This window comes from Thunnus thynnus, chromosome 8 (genome assembly GCF_963924715.1).
Source record: "Thunnus thynnus chromosome 8, fThuThy2.1, whole genome shotgun sequence".
Taxonomy (NCBI): Eukaryota; Metazoa; Chordata; class Actinopteri; order Scombriformes; family Scombridae; genus Thunnus; species Thunnus thynnus.
In genome coordinates this window covers 34315632-34338633 of record NC_089524.1, presented here as the reverse complement: position 1 = coordinate 34338633, position 23002 = coordinate 34315632, and the positions used below count along the sequence as shown (strand labels likewise).

Below are 23002 nucleotides of genomic sequence, written 5' to 3'. Positions count from 1 at the left end.
AGAAATTGGAGAGATGTGTGCTGAGTCTCCCCTGAGTTTCGCTCAGCGCTAGATGGGTGTTGCTAAATCTCTGATTGTAAACACATTTATATCATATTAGGGCTGGAACTAATGATTATTATCATGAATCTCTGGTGAAGGACTAGGCCTAATAGTTTGGTCTATAAATAAGTCACAAATTTCTGAAAACACTCATCACGCTTAAGCTCAAGGTGATCGAATCAAACTGCTTGTTTTGTCTGATAAACAACCCAAATATATTTAGTTTATTACAATATGACAATTAAAAGCAACAACATTTGAGAAGCAGGGACAAGAAAAACGACTTCAACAATCAATCAATTATCCAAGTAGTTGCTGATTGTTTTTTGTCTATTGACTAATCGATTCATCAAGTATTCATTTAAGCTCTACATCCTATCACAGCATCTATGTTCATATCAGACACCCCTGCATGCAAATAAGGTCTCTGCCTGGAATGCAAGAGTGAAATCTGTATAAATGGCACACAGCCCTACCAGGCATTAATGATGTGCAGATAAGTGGCACTCACTTGGGGGCATTTATGTGAATTTCAGTAGCCAGCTATTCTGCAGTAATGAGAATCACTGTTTCCCTACTTGGGGTTGGAGACTAGAGAAACCTCATTCACCTGCTCCATTTTCTCCTTGACAAAGCTGATCTCTTGTGCATGTATACACGTAACTAGGTTTCTAATGAGCTTTTTACATGTGAGCATGTGCCGTATTGCACAGAAAAGAAAAAATCATCGATTACATTTAGGAATACGTATCAAAAATAATTCCATTCAGAGTCCAACTAAAACTAAAACTGAAACACAAAGTAACCTCTAGAAACCTAAATGAGTCAGTTTCCACAGTGGCACTTTTGACTATATTTAAAATTTAGTCACAATGCTGTAAAGAAAAGCTTCTCTCTCACTACAGACACTGTCCTCACCCTGCACCATTGGCCTTCCAACATACATACACACACACACACACACACACATATATATATATATATATATATATATATATGAAGGCATATACGATTAGCTTACACATAAACTTAGTACACCGCGGTTCCAAAGTAAATTCAGGGTAGATGATGTTATCTGATTACTGACTGGTGGCTGCATGTATATATCCTGTCACGGGATATATACATGTTACTTGTTTGCATGTAAACATACTGACTGACTGTAGTACTTTAAACACTTATTAGCATTGCTAAGTTTTCTGTTCTTGATGGGCTTCAATAACAGCAGACACAGAAGATGACCTTTAGTCCACTGGCAGTCCAAAACTCTAATAATAAGAACAAAGTAGGGCTGCAACTAACAGCTATCTGTTGATTATTTCCTTGATCAATAAATTAATCATTTTGTCTATACAATGTCAAAATATGGTGAAAAGGCCTGTTATAATCTCCCAGAGTCACAGTTAGTTCTTTAAATGTCTTATTTTTTTCCAAACAGCAGTCCACCACCCTTAGACATCGAGTTTACTATCATGTATGCCAAAGAAAAGCATGAAATCATCACATTCAAGAAGAAAAAACAGAAAATCTCATTTCTGACATATTTGCTTCAAAATGACTGAAACTATTATCTGACTGTCAAAACAGTTGCTGATTAAGTTTCTGTCAAGCGACTAATCAATTAATCACCTGATCATTGCAGCTCTACAGCACAGATCAACAAGTTGCAAGCGCTGTATGAATCAAAACCCCAAAGCTCTGTGTGTAACAACATTCAAACCATCAGCCACTCTTTATCAATACCTACCTTTCCCAATGTAATGTCAGGGAGTCCAGACTTTTTTAAGAACAAGGCAGCTTCTGTCGGTCCTACTCTCCCTGTGTTCCCAGGATCCACCTTAGAACAGGCACACACATATCACAATCTCAGTGCTTTATCTTTTGTTTTACAATTTCATACTGAACTCCTACGTATGTAAAACATATTTTATATAAGTGGGGTTATCGTTGAGAGACACTGTACTATAGTTCATCATCTTACCTGTCTGTAAAAGTTCTCAAATACAGGGTTCCCACTTGACAACTGTGGTAGAGACAGAATGTTATTACATTAGGAAACAACCTCTTTCAGCTACAAGCACTGATGTCAACAACATAAGCAGTGTAAAATGTAAAAATACCATCCTAACTGAACCAGCTGAAATAACCCATGAAACTAAATAACCCAATAACTGTACTGGATCAAATATCGATAGGTAGTCCTGGATTGGAGCTCTTATAAACGCTCATTTAATTTCAGTTTGACTGAGAAAGCGCCCTAGCCCTGCTGCTCACTATCAATAACAAAGATATCACTAAACAACTGAATTACCATGATATGAAGTGACTTCTAGGCTACTGTGTGCTCATCAGACTTATCATTAACTGAGCCACAGTGCCAACTCACATCAGTATCACTCATCAAACCTTAGCTAGGGTTAGCTGGTGTTAGCCTTCCAAACAGCCTACCTTCCACTATCACAGGCGTTTATCCCCATCAACACTGAACACTGCACAGCCTAGAATCAAGGCTATGCTAGCTAAGGTTTGCTAGCTTAAGGACTGGACGTTATCATCATTGTCAGTGCTTAGATACGTGCGAAGGTCAGCCTGTACCTAACTTTCTGCACAGTGTCCATGGTGCGTATTATTTTTACATTTATAATTAATAAGTTAATTGAATGTTATGTCGTAGGCAAATAGCTACACAGCTAGCCAGCGCCAGCTGAGGCTAACAAGCCCGCTACCTAACGGTACTGCAACAGGCCTTATTCCAGCTCACTGCCTCATTTCTAGCTGCATTTCAGCGCGAGCTCATATCTTGTTCAAAGTAAAATCAAAAAACAATGTCATGAATGAGACATGGTGTGTCATCCTGTGAATTATCTTAGCTTAAAGTTGAAGTATATACTCGTAAATAGCTGCATCTTTACCTGGGTGAGGGATGTGAGAGCTGCCATCGTCCCTGTTGCTGCGGGAACGCACCCAGCCACCCAACCTCCCTCTCCGAGGCAACACTCCCCCTAGCGGACAGACCTGGACCCCACACTCCAGGAACAGATCGCAGGCGAAACTGCATTAACGGTTTTCCTTTTTTTTTGTTGTTGTATATTTTACCTGGAAATGAATGAATTTCTCTGACACAATGTAAACCTTTGAATATATTTACGGCACGTCTTTTAATTCGGCATAATTATTTTACAAGCTTACGGTTACAGCTATAATTGGCTCCCTTTCCTTCATTGTGTCACACAACACAACTAAAGCCACATAATATTCTGAAAAAGCTAATCTAATGTTACGTAGGTGCTGGGACGCGGGAGGTGCATATCAATTTCCCTTGCATAAATTTCAGAATTTTAACATTAACATTGACATTAAAGTGAAACGTTCAACTGTAGAATGAAGGAAAAAAATAGTATTATTAACAGTAATAATAATGATATATTTTATGTGTAAGCACTTTTCAAGGTACTCAAAGACGCCTTGTGACTGTGTGCCTGCATGAGGTTTGATAACACAATCACTGATCCATACTATAATCCATATAGTCAATATGAAGCTCTGTCACTGGTTATCTACCTCAGCAGATAAACATAAATGGATACTTTCAGTGTTATGTGTACCTGAGAGCACTCAGATCATTCATGATAAAACATCACCTTGGCAAGGCCACTTTGTAAAAGCCATTTATTTTACACAATGCTGAAACAAAGTTCTTTACAACTAAAACCTCAACTGCTGTATTTAAGGATGTACGTATTTTTGTAAACCCAAAAAGAAAACTAAACATCATCAAAATGAGTAAAACAGAGAAACACCACACTTGTGGTTTCATCATTCCTATCCCACTGCCATGCTATAAATAACTGTGTAACAATCTCATGCAATCAGCAGCTCCTCATAGCTGAAGAGCAGCATTTGTCACAGTAAAGTGCCATTTTCCCCAAAGTTTGTATGCCCCCATTTACAATATAATACCAAACATCTAGGCATTTCCAGTTGATACACAATAAAAAGAAATAAAAGGAGAAACAGCAAAGCACATGCTGAAAGATGAAAATATATTTTTTTGATTTGGCTTCTAGCATTTATTCAAATTCCCTTTAGTCCACTTTTGAAACAATAACTGATTATTTACGAATAATTAAAACTCTAAAGATGATCACCAATTATTGGACACTAAAGTGTGACATATCGGAAAGACTATATTGTAAACTACAACACCATTTGTAAAGTGAAATGTGTTCAAGTCTTTAACAACCCATAAGGCATGAAGGAGCAGTGGCTCAATCACGTAGAGCTTTAAGATGCATAGAAGATGTGATGTGAGATCATCTGAACAGAAATAGATTGTCTGAAAGTAGGAAGTGGACTATGTTTGATCATTCCAGCTAAAGAAATGTCAAGAAAGAACACAACATTTCTTTAAAAACAGTCAAATATTTAGCTCACAAAGCGTGCTATGTGGTTGATTACATCATAATCAACCTTCAAACTGCTTCATCTGCAAAATAACACAACAAGCTCCCCACAGTGAAAGACCATAATGACAATTCAAGCTGCATCTGGGTGTGCCCACTTCTCCCACAAATAAAATACCACAGCACCCATAATCTTCATCATATACTGTGATGGCACCACTAGTTTGATGTTTCAGATAGAGTGCAAAGTGTCACAGCTCTTTTACCAAACTGAATATATATATATATATATATATATGTGTGTGTATATATATATATATATATATATATATATATATATATATATATATATATATATATATATATATATATATATATATATATATATATACACACACACACATATATATATACATATATATATATATATATAGCTTATAGAAGCCCATTTGCTCCAAAACAAAAAACAAACTCCAAATTGATCATTTAAAATTCTGACTTACTCAAAATGATGACTTCCTAAAAAAAATCACTTACTATCTTCTAATTAAAAGTGTCTCATAATTTTGACTTTTTCATCTACGCCATTTCTAACATTTCATCTTTTTTTCTTTTTCTGGCTGGGATGGGCTTCCATAACAGTTTCATGTATTCACTTCACCCTTGAAAAAATATCCTAGGTGTAGAAAAACACATTTTCACTTTTCCAAAGTTTCAAATACTCCTTCAGTTATTTCAATCATCTTGCAGATTTCATTATCCATGGACAGAACCACAGAAGCACATCTGCATGATTCATGAAAGGTCAAAACATCACCTGAAGAAGACATTTCATCAGTGTTTAGGATTTTTTTTTCCAAAGATAAAAGAAGTAGAAGAAATTAAATGATCAGACCTAAAACTTTAATATAAAGCAATGCTAGCTCTCAAACAGTGAAGTCAACAGTTTGCATCACATTTTCAGGTAAATCCATCATGGAGGGTTGGCAAACAGACGCGTTGGGAATTTGTTTTGTTGTGTACATATACACTACAGTAAACTCTGTGGTGTATGTGTACAGTTGAAGCCTTCTTGTGAGTCGTCTCCTTCTCACACGCTGTCTACAGGCAGCCTCCGATGCCGAGCATGGAGGAGGATCCGGTGAAGGTGATGCAGACTGTTGACATAATTCCTGACATTACTTCTTGCGGTGTGATCACTCGGCACAAGCGGCAGCAGTAATGATGTAACAGCAGTGAGGCAAAGCTCAGTGTTAACTCCTATGATGATCATCACAGCTGAATGGAGAGTAGGCAGCACAGCGAACTTTGAATGGCATGTCATCACACAGTCACATGGTGTGAAAAGAAATATCCCCTTCCTCTCCTGTCCTCGTTATCTTCCGTCCTTGGTGGATCTTGTGTGGCACTGTCATCCCTTCTCTGCGACCCCTCTGTTGAACGGTGATGTGTCGGGGTGATGTTTGGTTACTCATCGTCCCATGTTTGCTGTAGCAGGAAGTTCGCAGCCAGGTTTTCGTTCTTTTCGCAGGCAAAGTAAGCCTGGATGACTAAGCCTTCAGGGAAGCCCAGCGCTTTTAACTGGAACACAAGACACATGCTCAGGTTAGTCATACACACACACACACACACACACACTCACAGCTGTTTGTGAGACACTTACTGGTGAAGGTATATATGTAAAGACACGACCACAGGATAAAGGAACAACTTCAATTTCTCATTGCAGTGATTTCACAAATGTTTGCTGCCTCAGTGTCTGTACATAACTCCCTGGACTTACACCCTACACTGTGATCAGAAGAGAAGAAATACAGATGCATGGATACTCACCTTCAGTATGCAGAACTGTCTGAACTCTCCACACAAGCTGCCATACTTACCAGGAATGTTGCCACTACTAACCCTTTAAATCCGTAGTTGCATAATCATAAAATCATTTCATTATGGATAAATAAGGAAGCAGAAGTCATTATTTTGAAGGGCCGGGAGCAAACTTTTCTAGACTTTTTTTTTCAGTGAACACATCCTCATTCTGCAGCAGTTTGTGGGGGCAGTGTGCATGGTGGAGAGTTCAAATGTTTAAAAAGTGAGCTCAGAATGGTTTGGTTAATCCAATGTCAAGTTGAAAAGAAAAAAGAATATTCTATCATAGTTTTGTGTACTTTAGCTAACTACTGATACATCTAATTATTTAGATAACAAGGTAACAAGTCAGTGGGGGGGGGGTAAACTGACCCTCTCAATGGCCTCCTTCTCCTGTGGGGTGACCTGGATGTAGTTGGTTTGTCGTGAGCCCTGGGCCTCGGCTCCCTCCCCTCCAGTGTCTCCACCACGTGGCTCGTTCAGCATCTGGACAAAGCGCTCCTGGTGCTGCGTGATTTGCTGTATGACAAGTAATACATACAATCAGTGACAATATTACCATACAGATAATATACAGGTTCCAAGCCTCTGGCAAAAATGACACTGAGTAGGTGATGACAAAAGACGTGACTGTGTCGGATGTATTTGGTCAGACAACTGATATCTGGTATTAAATGGATATAGCATACAGGATATATTGTTCTTATTGAGTGTTGATGTTTCATAACAGCATTTTCTGCTGGATTTCAAATTTCTGCCGTTTCAATTCAAAAAGTTGAATTCTATGTAGCAATAACCCTTTAGTATTGAGATTGAACATTTCAAGATTGCAAGGTTTATTCATCACATACTTCTATTTCTCAATACATGCAATACAGGGGTGAAGGCAGGGCTCGGGCTCTCAGCCTCGTGTTCTTTCTTTCGCCTTCACCGAGAAACGCTTCTATTGTTACTGTTGTTACCATGGTGAGTGTTTCACAGAATCTCCAGCCAGCTACAGCCATTCAACACAACAACAAGTTGGAAAACTGCTGAGTTGAGTCAAATCCAATGTTGAGAAGTGTGCTGCGGTCATGTCTCATTCTTGCTCAGAGAATTGGTGGATAAAGAAGCAAAAACAACCACACTAACAACAAAAACCAAGCAGACCACAGAGCAGCCACAATGGCTTCTAGACACAGGCAGACATTTATATCTACACTCCTTTTGTAAAGAAAGCTGAACATTTTACATTACAGCCATCATGTGTGGCATACAGGTTAACATATGTTTATGCATATATTTTTCTAATTCAAGTAAGTGTAGTAGTTCATAGGAAAATAGCAAATAGATCAGGTAATGCCCTCTTCCATGTTGAGCCTTTTTTTTTAAAAAATCCCAGATCTACACCTAAATCCAGATTTGCAGAAAAACACTTTTTCCTGGGCTCAAGGCCCTACATCTCTTAACACTCTGTTAACAAATGTATTTAGGAAATATCCTGCTAACAGAAAAACAGATGAAATGTAAAACCTCGGAGAGCCAGTGTAGTGTGGTAGGTGTGCTGGTGTGGTACCTGCAGTAGCTGTGGGTTGTCTCGGCCCAGCTGCTGCAGCAGGGCTGGTAGAAGAGCCGGGTTCTGCTGAATGATCTGTCTCATCTGCTGGAACTGAGGCTGGTTCCTCAGGAACTCCAGAGGGTTCCCGGTAGGGAGAGAGCCTCCACCTGCAGACGGAGGCTGGTTTGCAGACACTGGCCCTGCTGGAGAAAGTCACACATTTGACATACTGTTGCCTTGCAAAGTTCATATTTACACATCCAGCCAATACCTAGCAACATTAGCATTCATTTTGGAGTCGTGTTTTCAATACCAACTCTCCTTTTAGCTACTCCTGAGAATAAATCTGAGAAAATATCTGGCTCTTTAGTTGCTAATATTCCATTTTTTTCACCATCTAGTGTCTAATTTTGTCTGTGTGCTGTTTGGTGCTGAGCAGGTATTGTACAGTGGGTTTATCAGAGCTTTTTTCCCTGAATACAGCTGCCTGCCACTGCTGGAAACCAGGCTGATGAGCACTCTGAGCTGAGTTAAGCTGTGGGCTGTAAAACAAAAATAATGAGCTGAAAGATGCTAAAAAGATGAAAAAGATGCTGAAAAGCTCAGCAGATCTGGAGGGGAAGTTGATCATTTGTTGATAACTTTCTGTGCGTTCATCACAATTTCAGAATTTTCTCTGAGGTAAGAACGAAATTTACAAATGGTCTAGACCTGTCTTGCATGTCATGAATACATCATCTCCACCTTTCTTCACTGGGAGAAACACCTGTTTGATTTACAATTATAATGTCCTAATCTGAATTAATTTGGGGTTTAAATATGATACTGAAATTAACAAAAAATAATAAAATATAAGTCAAGCAAACTTAATGCTAAATTAATATTCTGCTTACCATATTTTCATCATCATGGCTGCCAATTTACTGAAAGATTTTTTAGATGTTGTGATTTTTATTGCCATATTTTGGCATTTCAGTAGTTGCTAGGAAACTTCCTCACTCCAACAGCTGACTCTGTGTCTCTCTGCAGGTCTCTGTCCAGTCTCATCTTGTGTTGTAGCTGACAGTGTAACATCACCTGTAGACTATTATATTCTCTTCTAATATCTCTGTATCTGTCACATGACCGCCTCCCATCACAGAGCGCTTTGCAAGATGTTTTTTAGCATCTTACTTCATGTCAAAGCATTCCCTCTTTATTCTGTCACAGTGCAGAGCTGTTCTGATGACATGTTAGCTGGATTCATATTTTCTAATTTTTTCTCCTATTGTCACTCCTAAATGTGTTATGTGTTTGTTGAAGTGGTGCAGTGTTTTTACTCTTTAGGGAACTTTTTTGTGAATGAAACTTGCCCACAAACGGAGCAGAACATGGAGCCTTATATGGACGTTTTAGGGGGATGGTTTATGCTAATGATCACACCTCCTCATGGACAGGTGGCATTTTTCACGCTGAAACAAACCATTTATGACAAGTTCAGGCTTGAGGCAGAGTTTGTTGAATTGGACTTGGAACATTCATACAAGCAAACTTCACAGAGAGAAGTTTTAGGATAAAAATATGAAAGCCAATGTTTTTTGTGGAGTGTGACAGGAATACTCAACTAAATTAGCCAGTTGATGTTAGCATGTTGAAAAGCTAACATTAATGTTACTCCAGGATTATACAGCCGTGTGTCACAGATTATAATATAAATTCCTCAACATGCCACTATAAAAACTGATAATACATTATACAATTTGGAAAATATATTAACTTTGCAGTCTTTTTAACTTCTGTTCTGTTCAGACTGTTCAGGCAAACACAACATAACCTTGTGCAACAACTACAATGACAAGCTAATCCTAACGTTAGCAACAATACATTTCAGTTTGACTCTACTTAACTTCTTTTTACACCTCCCTAACATTAAAATGTTAACATTAGTTACAAACATCTTCATAAAAGACTGAAGATAAAGTTATATTTCCCAATAGTGCTTGAACATTCCACTTTGCATCTGCCTTTCTTATAAATGGCTTTTTATTTCACTTTTAGCACATTTTTTCACACTGAAGGTACAGTACTGTTAGTTCCAGATTTCCTTAAAGGGGAACTTTACAGATTTTCAACTAGCACTATATCATTACAATGTGGGTAGTATATGCAAATCAACAATGTTTAACTTCCCTCCATGTTGCCTGCACCCAGAGCTCCCTGCTCATTTGCTGGCAAAAGTCCAGGCAGGTGACGCAAGACTGTGTCACCCAGCGGATTTTGGAGATCTGCATTAGACTGCAAACTGTGTTTCCTCATTTTTTGTAGTGGTGACATCAAGGACTGTTAAATGTCCTTGACTGTAAAATCTACCACGTTACACCAGCAATAGGGAAAAGCAGACACTAAAATATCATACTACTAAATACTTAAAAATGTCAGTATATTAGGAAGAAAACTAGTGTCATGATACAAGGTCGAATATCACACTGTGGAATCAGACACAACAGAGTCTGGAAGAGGAAGACCACAACCACGGGAGCCGTAACGGCGTCAGCATAGAGAGGCGGCGGGGGCTGCTGCAGCGGCGGCCAGTGCCCAGTGAGGAATGTCAGAAAAGTGGAGACAGACAGAAAACTCCGCACTGCAACAAACTATATGGTGCTTTGATAAACGTGACTTTGTTTTCCAACAGAATATTATGTCGTACTTTGCCAACTCTGAATACAGAACAGCACATCAGCGACTATGTTACCTGTAACTTGCGGCTGCATCCAGCTTTGAGTACAATCAGGTTCAGCTCATCATTGTCCAAAATAGGTAAAGAAACAGTGGTTAGGGTTAGAGACACTGCTACAATATATTCAGACGAGTAGTTCACTGGAAGCCCATTGGACAAGACCCACGCAATGCATTCTGGTTGTTGTAGGATTCCCCCTGAAGAGCAGTATGGGGAATCTACAGCCTAGGTTTTCTCTAGTCATAGGGCACCAATTTCAAAAATAATTGCACATTTCTACTACATAGGTGACATTCACAGCGGTGAATTTTTCGTTTAAAAGGTTCATGGGTTCCTGGAAAAGTTCCTTTGGTGGAAACCAGCAATGAAACAACCTGAAAGTAAGCCTAAGTAAGTGAGGGCCTAACTCCCTGGATCACTACACTCAGGTAAAGCTGGGGGCCCCTGGAGTGAGCTCTGCAGTTGAACCTTCATGCCACAATGATCTAATAAACACTGAGAAATCACTGTTGTCTCACAGTATAGTTTCCATCTTCTGTGTACCTGTGTTTGTATTATAAGTATCAAGTGTGCTCTTACTGGTGGAGGCTGCTGGGGGCTGCTGTGGTTGTTGTGTAGCAGGGACAGGGGGGTTGGATGGAGCACTGTGTCTGACTGGTTCCTGAGGTAGCAGATCAGTGGCCTCTGCTGGAATACCCTGCAGTACACAAACATTTATTAGACACTCACAGTGTACTCACAGTGGCAGGTGGGGCTGGTTAAATCCTTACCATGAGTAGATACTCCACTGCTCGGTCCGGGTTGTTGTAACTAGCTCTGAGCGCAGAGACTACCTGCTCTCGTTCATAACCCATAGACATGATCTCTGACACCAGGTTCTCATAGGCCTGACCTGTCACTATGGAAACAAGAGCAGAGAGACCACAGAGACAGAAGAGGTTGATGGAAGCAGGATGAAACCCGATATCTTTGGGTTGTGGAATGTTAAGGACAGAACAAGACATTTGATGATGTCATCTTGGGCTTTGGGAAACGCTAATTGACATTTTTCACCATTTTCTGACATTATATAGACAAAACAACTAATCAATTAATTGAGAAAAAATCAACAGATGAATCTATAATGAAAATAATTAGTTGGAGCACTAATATATGGTATTGCATTTCTAGACTACATCAGGCTTCTCATGCCATCATTTGGCTTGTCTGCTGTACTGTAAGCACATTTTAAATAGTTGCATTTTAAAATTGGGGTTTTGCCTTTTATGTTCATGTTATGCTTTTTTTGTCTTTGTCTTGTATTGATGTGAAGCACTTGGTGCAAGTCAATTCTTTTGCTGAAAACACTTTGAGGTGCATTTTTTTGTGTGAAAGGTGCAAAACAAATGAAGTTATCATCATTATTATTATCATTATTATTATTATTATTATTATTATTGTGCTGAATCCCATAGTATTTGTGTAATGTCTGTGTGCTCTGGTTTGACAGTCTTCTGACTTTGGGAAGAAGGGATGCAATTTGAAAAAAATTGAAGCAAATTCCATCCAAAGCTGAAGACAGCCAGTAGTTTGATATGTTCTTCATTTCTGATAGATTTTTTTTTTTACCTAGTATTGACGCTGCTTCCTCAAGGAGGCCCAGTTCATCAACGAGGCTTCGAGAGAAATGAACAAAGAGAAAAAAGTAAATCAACATTCTAAAGCAAACACAATTTTTAGTGAGCAATACTTTTAGTTAACACAGAAGAGTGACTTGTATATATGGCAACGAGGGACTAGGACCTTGGAATAAGTCTTATTATAAAAGTCTCACACAGACTGTGCTGTTCTGTGACCAAACTAAAGCAGGAAAATAATTATTTTTACTGCTAAGTACCTAATTCTCTGTAGGTGTTAAAAAACAAAAGCGAAACAGTCTAATGTCATAATAACTTCTTCAACTTGTTCAGGAGAAAACAATCATCTAAACCAGGTAAACCAGATGATCAGTTAAATTCTCAATGTATGTAAACAGATGCCGTGTGTCCTCCAACCTGGAAGCAGAGGAGTGGACTGGTGCAGTGGCGCATGGTTGATTCTCAGGATCTTCCCTTGGCTTCTCCTCTGGCTGGGCAGCAGGGGTGGAGCAGTCTGCCGGGGCTGTCTGACCAGCTTCAGGGGCTGGTTCTGGAGCTGGAGCTGGGGCAGGGGCTGGGGTAGCAGCTGAGGCCGATCCTGGAGCTGCGTTTGGGGCTGTGTTTGAGTCCAGAGCTGCGGTTTCTTCAGGAGAAGTTAATGGGGTGTTTTCTGGGGCTGCGGGCTGAGCTTCAGAAGGAGGCACTGACTGTGGGGCAGGTGTGGGTGCAGGCACTGTATGTGTCGGTGTGGAGGGCACTTGTGTTGGGTCAGAGGCTGGTGTTGGGACTGAGGATGAGGGCGGTGCTGGAGCTGCAGCTGATAGGGGAGTCAGCTTAGGGGCAGCTTGTGGAGGAGGGGCTGGTTTAGGCTAAAAACACACAATAACAACACAGCTTGGTCATTAATGGATCCGAGTGCACATCGCTCCTGCTTTATCTGGTCATCTCCTACACAACACACTACCTTTCCCCTGTAGCTTTCACACTGTAATGCTCTGCTACTCTAAAAGGAGCAAGAGGAGCATATTAACATAATAACAATACTTTCACATATAACAAAGTAACCTCTCAAGAAAAAGCCAGTATCTCAAATAATAGCATGGTCATCATGAACAAATAAAGGCTATTTCCAGGTAAAAACCTGTCCTATAATGACTCACGAGGTAAATTCAGCAGTGTTTCCTCTGTATGCTTTCTGCTAAATGATGAACACTGCTGCTGAAATTTCACATTGTACATAATAGTCACGACGAATGCAAACAAAGTGCACTTTCTCTTTTTGGAGCAGCTGACTGGAGCTGGTGGTGAGCAAATGGAACAAAGCTCTGGCTACAGAGCATGTCCTGTAATGCTGCTAGAAAGAGCAAACATGCAGCCAGTTGTTTCAGACTGGAGAGAAGCAGTGGTATACAGCGAAAAGACATACTACCCCTTACAGAAAGCCGTTTATTTAGCTGACTTCTTAGGCAAAGACAGTAGAGTTATAACTTAAAGACCAGAAATGAGTTCAACAAAGTCAACCTTTCCAAATGTGCATGGAGAAGTGGTTGTTACTAGCAAAGGCTAGGGCGGTATCAATTTGTTGGATAGTACTTGTTGCTATGATGTGTAGCCTATGCCACAGAGGAAGCTAGTGTTGTTGTAGTGTAGTAGTTCTAGATTTTGTTATCTAATATGTGATTTATTTACATCAGTGTTTTCCCTCTAATTGTACACAAGCCTGGCAGGCCACCAGGCCAAAAAGATCTTTTTTAATGCAAAAAAAATAATGCTAAATATTCATTAATACAGAAATAGTGTTTGTTAGTCTCTGAGCAGCACTGCTCCCTGTGTCGTTGCTTGGGAAATTCCTGGTAGCATAGCTCTATTAAGGAATAGGGCAGTGCGTAATGTGTGTGCATAGCGAGTGTGACAGAGCAAGCGTCAGAAAAGTGACAGTGAATGTGAGCGGAGCAGAGGAAAAGGTTAGCAGTAAGTTGTCAATCTGGCAGTAAATGTACAGTACAGACTACAGTGTGTCAGTGTTACAGTGTTTAATGCTGCAGCTTCTCAAGAACAAGAAAAGTCTCGTCTGTTGTTTCTCCAACTGTTAGTGAGGGGGGTTAGCCCATGGAAATGGTAAATGGTAAATGAACTGCACTTATATAGCACCTTTCTAGTGTTCCGACCACACAAAGCGCTTTTACACTACAAGCCACATTCACCCATTCACACACATTCATATGCTGATGGCAGGGGCTGCCATGCAATTCACACACACATTCACACACCGATGGCACAGCCATCAGGAGCAATTAGGGGTTCAGTATCTTGCCCAAGGACACTTCGACATGTGGAGCCAGGAACTGAACCGCTGATCTTTTGATTAGTGGACAACCTGCTCTACCTCCTGAACAAGTTTGACTTCCAGGTTTAAAATTACCCAGATCATTTAGAACTCCAGCTAACTTGAATAGGGATAAAACAATTCAATCGTGTGGCTCTTCTGGACTTTCCAAATGTGATCAGACTGAATAGATCAAATTCTGATAGTGAAACATGTCATTTTGCAGGGATTGTGACACTCAAAAAATGTACCCCCTGATTTACAGATGTCTCTTTCACAATGTAAGTCTATGGGAAAAAGTCTTGTGATGTTGTAATTACACAGTCAAACTGGCTTCAAAGCCCTGCACGGTTCCTGTATCCAGTTCTCTTTGTACATCCATGGGTTACCAACAATGGGTTAGCCTAACATGACTATGCTCATTTAAGGTGGACTGACCTTTAAGGTGGTCCAGCTATTCTCACTTTAGTGTAAATCTCAGCCCCCCACCCTCTCCCACCACTACCAACCCAAAGTAACCAAGGGGAAACACTGTATTATCCATATATCTATGTTCAATAAAGATAGTGTACATTTTCTGTGTAGAGGCATTTCATTCTTTGACATTTATTACAACTACAGCTATCTAGGCCTCTAGAGCCCTGTTGGTGTCAAAAGCTCCTGATAAATTATCACATGCACATGACTATGAACATGAGTAAACTTATCTGGAACAATTCAAAGCTAGTGTTTAGTCTAATTCACTGCCAGTATGCCCAAATTTGGGTTCCGGGCATCATGGGCTCATCAAAATCCTAGGAGAAACATTGTTTAGTATAATGATTATTCCATTGCCATCAGTATACTCACCACGCTGCTGCTCTCTGTCTATAATTTTAACACAATACTGTTTCCATTCACTAATTATTCATTATTTCCAACCACTTTTATTCTCTATTTTTTGCAATTTCCGTTAAGTCAATTAACTCTAGACTTCCTGTATGTTTCAATTCAGGCCACTGGAAGACTTTTAATGTGAAACATCTCTGCAGGAAGAGTTCAGTTTCATCGATGGTGGCTTAACAGCGACCCAAAAATGAAAAGTAAAGTGACTGGAAATAGTGAATGAAAACTGTATTTCCATTAGATGTCAAATCAAGCAGAACAACAACAAACAATCTGCAGAAACACCAACCTTTGTAACCATGACCACCACAAAGTTTTTCTCATCGATTTTGTACTCTTGCAGCGAGGTGTCATCATTCAAGATTTTGCCTGTAAGAGTCGAGCAGAAACAGCAAATGAGAAAAGATTAATGACACGCAAATAGGCCAAAATATGGAGCTAAAGATATGTTAGGACATAGAAGTACATAGTGAATAAATCTTTATCTGCAGCAGCAATTGTAGTATTGTGACTTCTTAAGAATGTTTAGAATAGTGTGTTTGACCTCTTAACATTTTACATATTTATGCAGATTTACTTTTTTTGCTATCAAGTGGATTCTTTGTCTAGAATTTAGTGCTGTATTGTACGCTATTTATTACAATACACAGTCACAGCACCTTGACTACAAATGTGACAAAGACTCCTATCCCAAGAGGCTGGGGGGGGGGGGGTAGCGAATCACATTACAAGTACTTCATTATAATTCTGATGACCTACTTGATTCATTTGCAAGATGAGTATTCTCACTGCTGCTTCAGTGAGTTTTCTCAATATCAATACGTAAGCAATAAAGCACAAGCTGTTCTAATATAAGTAAATAATGGAAGAGGTGGGGGCCCCATTGTGAAATGGAGTGGTGTTTTCCTGTCCATCATTCTTTATATGTAGACAGCCAAGAGTGCATTTTGGCCAAGTACCAAAGAAAAAACAGCTGCTCTGTTTGAATCAATATCTATTTTTAAAGTGTGTTGTAGTAACTTTAACTCTTGGTTATGTTAGTTCCACAACCGAGTTACCTTCCAGGAATTATAATATTGCTACTATGGTTATAATTAAATATACAGTACCAGTCAAAAGTTTGGACAAACTTGAATGAGAAAGTGTCTCCAAACTTTTGACTGGTACTGTACCTCGAGCAATGATTTTGAACAGTTAATAAATACTTGGTAGTTTAGTATAACTGAATACATTTTTTTCTCTCTGTAGAACTCCTCTGGCTCACCTGCATAGATGAGTTTTTGCCCTGCAGCAGGAAATGCATCTTTTCCTCTGTCCTCCTCTATTTTCTCCTTCAGGGCTTTCACCTGACAAACAACATTGATGTCATTGGTAGAATTATTGAAACAAACATTATTCCAAATGTTACACCCATGTCATTCAACCCCTGGAAAATTACAGGTCTGTGTAACACCTGACAGCTGTTGCTGGAAATGTTGTCTAGTGAAGGGTCATATGTCATGGGAATATGTTACTGTTGATCTTCTCCAGAGAAGTGTGTATTAAAACAACAGTCAGGTGTCCATATGAACAGTGAAAGAGGTTTTCCTCGCTGTAATCATTCCTCCTGTTCATACTGGATATTAAAAGATCCTTCAAATGTGCTTTCAATGGAAGTGATGGAGCCAAAATCCACAGTGTGTCCACACAGTTATTTTATGCAAAAATATATTTAAAATTCAATCAATCAAATTCCCTCTTTGTGTTTCCTCAGACAGTGTTTCTCTGTTGAGCTGCGGTGGAAGTAAAGTAACAAAAAGAGGGACTTTGGCTCTAAAAAGACTGTAACGTTGAAAGATATCTACTTGATTTGACTCATTTGGACACTGAAGCTTCATATTAGCTTCAGATTAACTTTTAAATACATTTTTGCACAGAAGGAGGACTGTGGATTTTGTCCCCCATCACTTACATCGTAAGTGTGTTATGAAGGGATCTTCTAATGGTCAGTATGAACAAGAGGAATGATTACAGCAAGAAAAACATGTTTCACTGTTCAATTGCGCTCCTGAATGTTGTTGTAAAACAGACTTGGAAAAACTGTGAACCTGCCCTTTAAGCCAGACCCGGGAGTTTGTATATCAACTGTTTAGACTGTGTAATCAACAATATGACAAGAGGCTGGCTATTCTGTAAATGGACAGATAGTGTCACTCCATCCATTCTGTTGAAAATTGTCATTTATATTAATATAAGCTGTGAGTAATTATAATGATATACAGTCACCTGTCTGGACTCCATGTCCTGAAGACTGACAGAATTTTGACTGCATACTGAGTGTCTTATGTAGCTCAATGTGATTTTTTTGGTGTTTTTTGTGTTTGTCATAATATGGATCACTGTGCTTTTTAGTACTTTTACTAAACTTTTAGTTTCCTATTTGTGCATGTGGTAAAAACAAAAAAAAAATAAAATGAAAAACTCAGGGGAAAAATGATCACAGTGTTAAATTAGTAAGTAACATCACAATTATTAACACAAAAGCTATCATATATGGTGAAAAACAGAGACATAGAACATCCAAAATGAAGTAATAGTGTCTTTTCGATTAGATTAAACTTTGCACATAAAGTACCAGTGCAATGAAATTCTGTTCAGCATCTAACCAGAAAGTGCAAACAGAAGCAAAGGTAAGATAAGGACATATAACGATAACCTAATGTGATCTGGGGGATAGTGATATAAAGAAAGGATGTGTACACACACACACACAAACACACACACACACACACACATATGTATATATATATATATATATATATATATATATATATATATATATATATATATATATATACATATATATATATATATATATATATATATATATATATATATATATATATATATATGTATGTATATATATATATATACACACACAAAATAAAAAAATGTGCTTCTTATAAGTTACAGAAATTTGATGCTGCTTAATATGGTGTGTAGAGCCAATGACTGTTATGGTAATTGTAATTCACATGATAACACTTCAAAGGAAACATTAGTTAAATACACCTAATATTGTGTAACTACTCCATTATTATGATAAGTAAACTCCAGGGTGCTTTATTCATTTTACTAACAAACATTTACTGATGAATCGTACCATTCCTGGTGAACAGAAAGGAGGTTTAAAATATTGCACCGTCATTGATGTTGAGACACTGAAACAAGTCCAACAGTGTAAAATTGCACGAAAATACAAACATTTCCGTTCCGTGTTTTCAATATAAAACCGCTCATACGTTGCAACCCGTCCTGAGGACTACAAGAAGCGCAGTAAACACAGCCAATGGATTACACACAATATATTTCACGGTATTCTTTGGCTAATTGAAACATAATTTGTGTTTATTTTGGTTTTCTTACGGAGTGTATGATGTACATTCAAACGTCATTAAACGGTTTAGCGCTTTTATTTTGAAGGAAAGCTTGCCAAATTCCGGTTTTACCTGAGTTTAATCTAGCGACATTACCTCACATGAACTCAGTCACTGCGAGGTCCTGCAAGATTGCTAACTTGTCTGGCAGTATATTTTTACATTGTCATAAGGTTACTTATTCAAATATACAAAGTAACCAGCGCGCCTCTTTGACAGAGTTAATAGCCAGTACCTTGGTCTTAACGTTAGCTAATATTCCCGTCTGCTGCAGCTAACCTATATGTATGCCAGCCCTCCCGGCCTGACCGTGTTTACTTCAGCCCCGTTAACTTCTACTCACCGTCAATTGTGGGTCTATATCTATTTTGAACGTCTGCTGTTGGAGGGTCTTCAGTGTTATCGTCAGCATCTTTCGACGCGGTGTCAGATGCAGCTGTAGTCAAAAATGAATGTACTGACGATAGTTTCTCGACTGTAGCCGCTCTTTTTCGCACGGTATGTATTTATCAGGGTCTACATGTATGTGTGACTCAGCTGCCTCAGTGCCGCGGAGCAGGCTGCACATGGACGCCATCTGCTGGCGGAGGCGAAACACAGCAACACGGTGCTGCCTTCCAAAGCTCTCGGACATATGACGACTCGGAGAGTGCAAATAGATTACCCAACAAAACTGTTGGCCATAAATAGGCCTATCTGTCTGTATCTCTTGGTTCAACCTCACCTGACCCTACTATTTTCTTTCAACCAAGATGATGTGATTGTCCAGACAATGCATTCATAAGAACTCAGGAACAGTCTTGAGAATGTTAAAATAATGCCTAAACAATCATTCAATGTATACACACATTTCTAATTAAAACTGCTTAAAATAATGCCTAAGTCTCCCCAATGCTGCAAATGGGGGATAGTCCCCCTAAAGGATAGGTTTACAACATATTGGCTATTAAAAGATCCCCTTTAAATGTGCTTTCAATGTAAGTGATGGGACCAAAATCCACAGTGTGTCCACACAGTCATTTTGAGAAAATTCATTTAAAATTCATTTAAAAGTTGATGTGAAGCTTATATGAGGCTTCAGCAGTCTGAGTTAGTCATATCAAGTGGATATCTGACACATTTACAGTCTTTTTAGCATCAAATTCCCTCTTTGTGTTTCCTCAGACAGTGTTTCCCTGTTGAGCAGCATAGGAAGTATAGTAACAAAAAGAGGGACTTTGGCACTAAAAAGACTGTAACGTTGAAAGTCATCTCAACCACTATCAATGTGTAGCACCCATCTGGGGATGGCAGCCATTTTGTGCCAGAGTGATCAGCTTGAGGTGGACAGAGAGGGAATCATTGAGCCAATTACACTGGGGGTTGATTAGGCGGCCAGATGGAGAGAGCCAGGTTGGGAATTTTGCCAGGACACTGGGGAACCCCCTATTCTTTGTGATAAGCGCCATGAGATCTTTAATGACCGCAGTGAGTTTGTTTATTTTTGACATGTAACAAATAAGTAAAAAAACAAAAATAAAAGAAGAATAACAACTAAAATGAACATAGACTACAAAAATTGGTAAATGGTCACTGTTGTCATTTATTTATAGCCCGCTCATTGTATTGTCCTCCATAACAGTGAATATATTATCACACACACAGTGTGATGTTATTCTACTAGGTCAAGTGATCACCAGATATAAACTCATACTATACATTGTATTGATAAACTCTTCAGTCATTTTGTGCTTATTTGGGTCTAACACCACAAATGAACATAACCTTCTGATTTGTCTTAGCAAACATTACCTCCGTACTATCCTTAAATACGTTAATACTAGATCAAGGTGTTATATACACAGTTAACTTTTTTTTTTTCCATACAGATTACTATGGTAATACATTACAACACATCATCAATAGTAACTGTCTTACTTTCCACTACCTTATAATTGAAGCTTTCATCCACATACAGAGCCACATCCCCTCCATTTTTGTTTTTCCTAATCATATAAGTCAATTTGTATCCATTTAACTCTAAATCCACACCCTTCTCAGAGCTAAGGCAAGTCTCTGATATAGCTATAACATTGAATGGTTTCATAAATTGACTTAAATATTCTCTGATATTTTGAAAGTTAGCATGTAGACTTCTGTTGTTATAGTGAATAACTGAGATTTTATGATCTGACTTGACCTTCATGTTGAACTGATCATCTGTGTAGTAATAGCAATTGTTGTTGAGCTTGTTGAAGAAATTATTTCAGGTTCAGTATCGTTCTCCGTATGTTGTAATTTATGTTCTGAGTATTCAAAAGTTTTCAATCCCAGCTTTTCATATTCCGTAATCCATGTTGTTTGCTGTTCATTATCTCCAGGTGGAGATGAATGACATTAGCCATTGGCTTGTGGACTCCCATTTTGAAGCCCAGAGTTTGGCATTTTGACCATTGCCATCTTGGAGCCAGAAGTGATGAGAAGTGACCATATTTGGACCAAGCCCCCAGGAACAGCACTGGGTTTTGAAGCCAATTTGATATAGCGGCCAAACCATGTAATTAAAACATCACGAGATGTTACTGGGCCCAAAAAGTCCTTTTCCCATAGACTTACATAGTGAAGAGATGTCTGTATATCAGCGGATATATTTTTTGGGGCATCACAATCCCACAGAGCGACTCGTTTCACTATCAGAATCTGATCCATTCAGTCCAATCACATTTTAAAAGTCAAGGGGAGCTGCACAATTGAATTGTTTTATCCCCATTCAAGTTAGCTGTCTCGGCTAACAGAAGTCTCTAGTGAGCACACCATGGATGTATTATAAGAGCTCTTATAATACATCCTTGGAGCATGCTCTATGGACACTGGGGCTCATAGAGTGTGCGCAGTATGTTTTCATCCAGGTAATTTCTTTACAGCAGGAAGTGGCTTTTGGCTTCATGTGCCACTGAGCAACTTTCATAGGAATGAACAGGGCCCTGCCTCCAAAGCTGTATCCAGTTCATTTTATACATCCATGATTTGGACCAAAGCGTGGAGCTGCAGAGGAGCTACCCAGGATTCAACTACAGAACCTCACACACCACTGGGGTAGCAACTTGTCAATCACCAGGTAGCCACACTATAAAGCATACCCTTTCCACAGACAGTTTGACTTGTTGGCTAATGACTAAAAGCACAGGTGCAATTAATAATGTTAATGATGGCTCTGTTCTAGGATAAATCCTGAGCCTCATCAGACGTGTTGGACATTTTTATTTTTAGTAGCTACAAGTCCAAACTTTGTTTCTTGTGGAGTTTCCTCTGTCCTGTCAAGTTTATAATTAGCCAACAGTTTTCATTTTTGCTGCATAAATGCAATGTCTCACAATATTTGCTGTCACATTTCCATACACTGAACTTGCTAATTGTTAAAGTAAATAAATAATATTCTGTTGTACCATAAGTTAGTTTTAGCCTGACTGGGTCTCTTTCATACTGGTCCATTTAAATGGTAAGTTCACCCTTTTTTTCTCTCTTACCTCCAGTAGTATCTCTCCAGTCAGATAGTTTTAGTCATCCAGGTTCTGTCTCTGAGATTGATGCCTCCAACTCAATCCTGCAGATTAACAAACTGAATTTAATCTCCTTCAATGCTGTTTCAAACCCTTGCAAGGATAAGTCTGGATGTAGAAACACTAAATCTGTGTTTTTTTAATTTGGACAAGAGAAATATCAAGGAGGCTATTCATCCAACTGCAAAGCATTTCAAGCAGATACATTTTGACACACTCCTCCACTCTGAACCAAAGATCTGCACTTAGGTCTGATGATGACACCTGCACCAGCTCCATTTACTGAATGATGATTGTGAAAGTTCTGGAAGCCAGTAAATGATTGGAGTTTTGTTTTGTCATGCATACTGATCCCAAGGTCACAAATAAACTTCTACACTAAGTGATTTTCTTTAATTTAAAAAAAAGACATTTAGTCTATAAAAGAATCAGCCTTCAAGCCTTCTGTTTCACTCAAATGTCTTCTGTGGGTGATATTTATAAAAAACCACTATCATAGCTGATGTAATTTTATTGGGATATTCATTTATTTATATATATATATATATATATATATATATATATATATATATATATATATATATATATATATATATATATATCATGATACAGTTCATTTTCTGGAAAATCAAATGAGAAACATGAATAAAATAAAA

The 23002-nt window shown here is 38.7% G+C and overlaps 2 protein-coding genes across 14 annotated transcripts in view; both read right to left on the bottom strand.

The window, feature by feature from the left end:
• Positions 1-3117, bottom strand: part of LOC137188373 (epidermal growth factor receptor substrate 15-like 1) — a 56349-nt gene extending 53232 nt beyond the window's left edge. For 2 of the 11 annotated variants that reach the window (XM_067598028.1, XM_067598030.1), the window contains exons 1-3: positions 2955-3116; positions 2024-2065; positions 1790-1879 (exon numbers count right to left, since the gene is read on the bottom strand). In XM_067598028.1, coding sequence (XP_067454129.1) covers positions 1790-1879; positions 2024-2065; positions 2955-2981 — 159 coding nt within the window. In that variant the 5' untranslated portion in view covers positions 2982-3116. Of the gene's footprint in view, positions 1-1789; positions 1880-2023; positions 2066-2954 lie in introns of all 11 variants that reach the window. The other 9 variants (XM_067598031.1, XM_067598032.1, XM_067598034.1 and 6 more) reach the window with 7 other exon arrangements.
• Positions 3118-3694: 577 nt separating this feature from the next.
• On the bottom strand, positions 3695-19373 carry rad23ab (RAD23 homolog A, nucleotide excision repair protein b). Of its 3 annotated transcripts, none has more exons than XM_067598036.1 (11): positions 19151-19373; positions 16656-16737; positions 15681-15760; positions 12598-13049; positions 12173-12219; positions 11335-11462; positions 11144-11261; positions 7867-8051; positions 6684-6830; positions 4844-6026; positions 3695-4715 (listed from the first exon to the last, which is right to left on the bottom strand). In XM_067598036.1, exons 1-10 carry the CDS (start codon positions 19217-19219, stop codon positions 5913-5915), a joined length of 1422 nt encoding a protein of 473 aa, XP_067454137.1. In that variant the 5' UTR covers positions 19220-19373; the 3' UTR covers positions 3695-4715; positions 4844-5912. The 3 variants fall into 3 exon arrangements, with proteins under 3 accessions (XP_067454137.1, XP_067454138.1, XP_067454139.1); XM_067598037.1 differs by having other exon boundaries at positions 7867-8048; XM_067598038.1 differs by lacking the exon at positions 16656-16737 and having other exon boundaries at positions 19151-19370.
• Positions 19374-23002: the final 3629 nt, after the last annotated feature.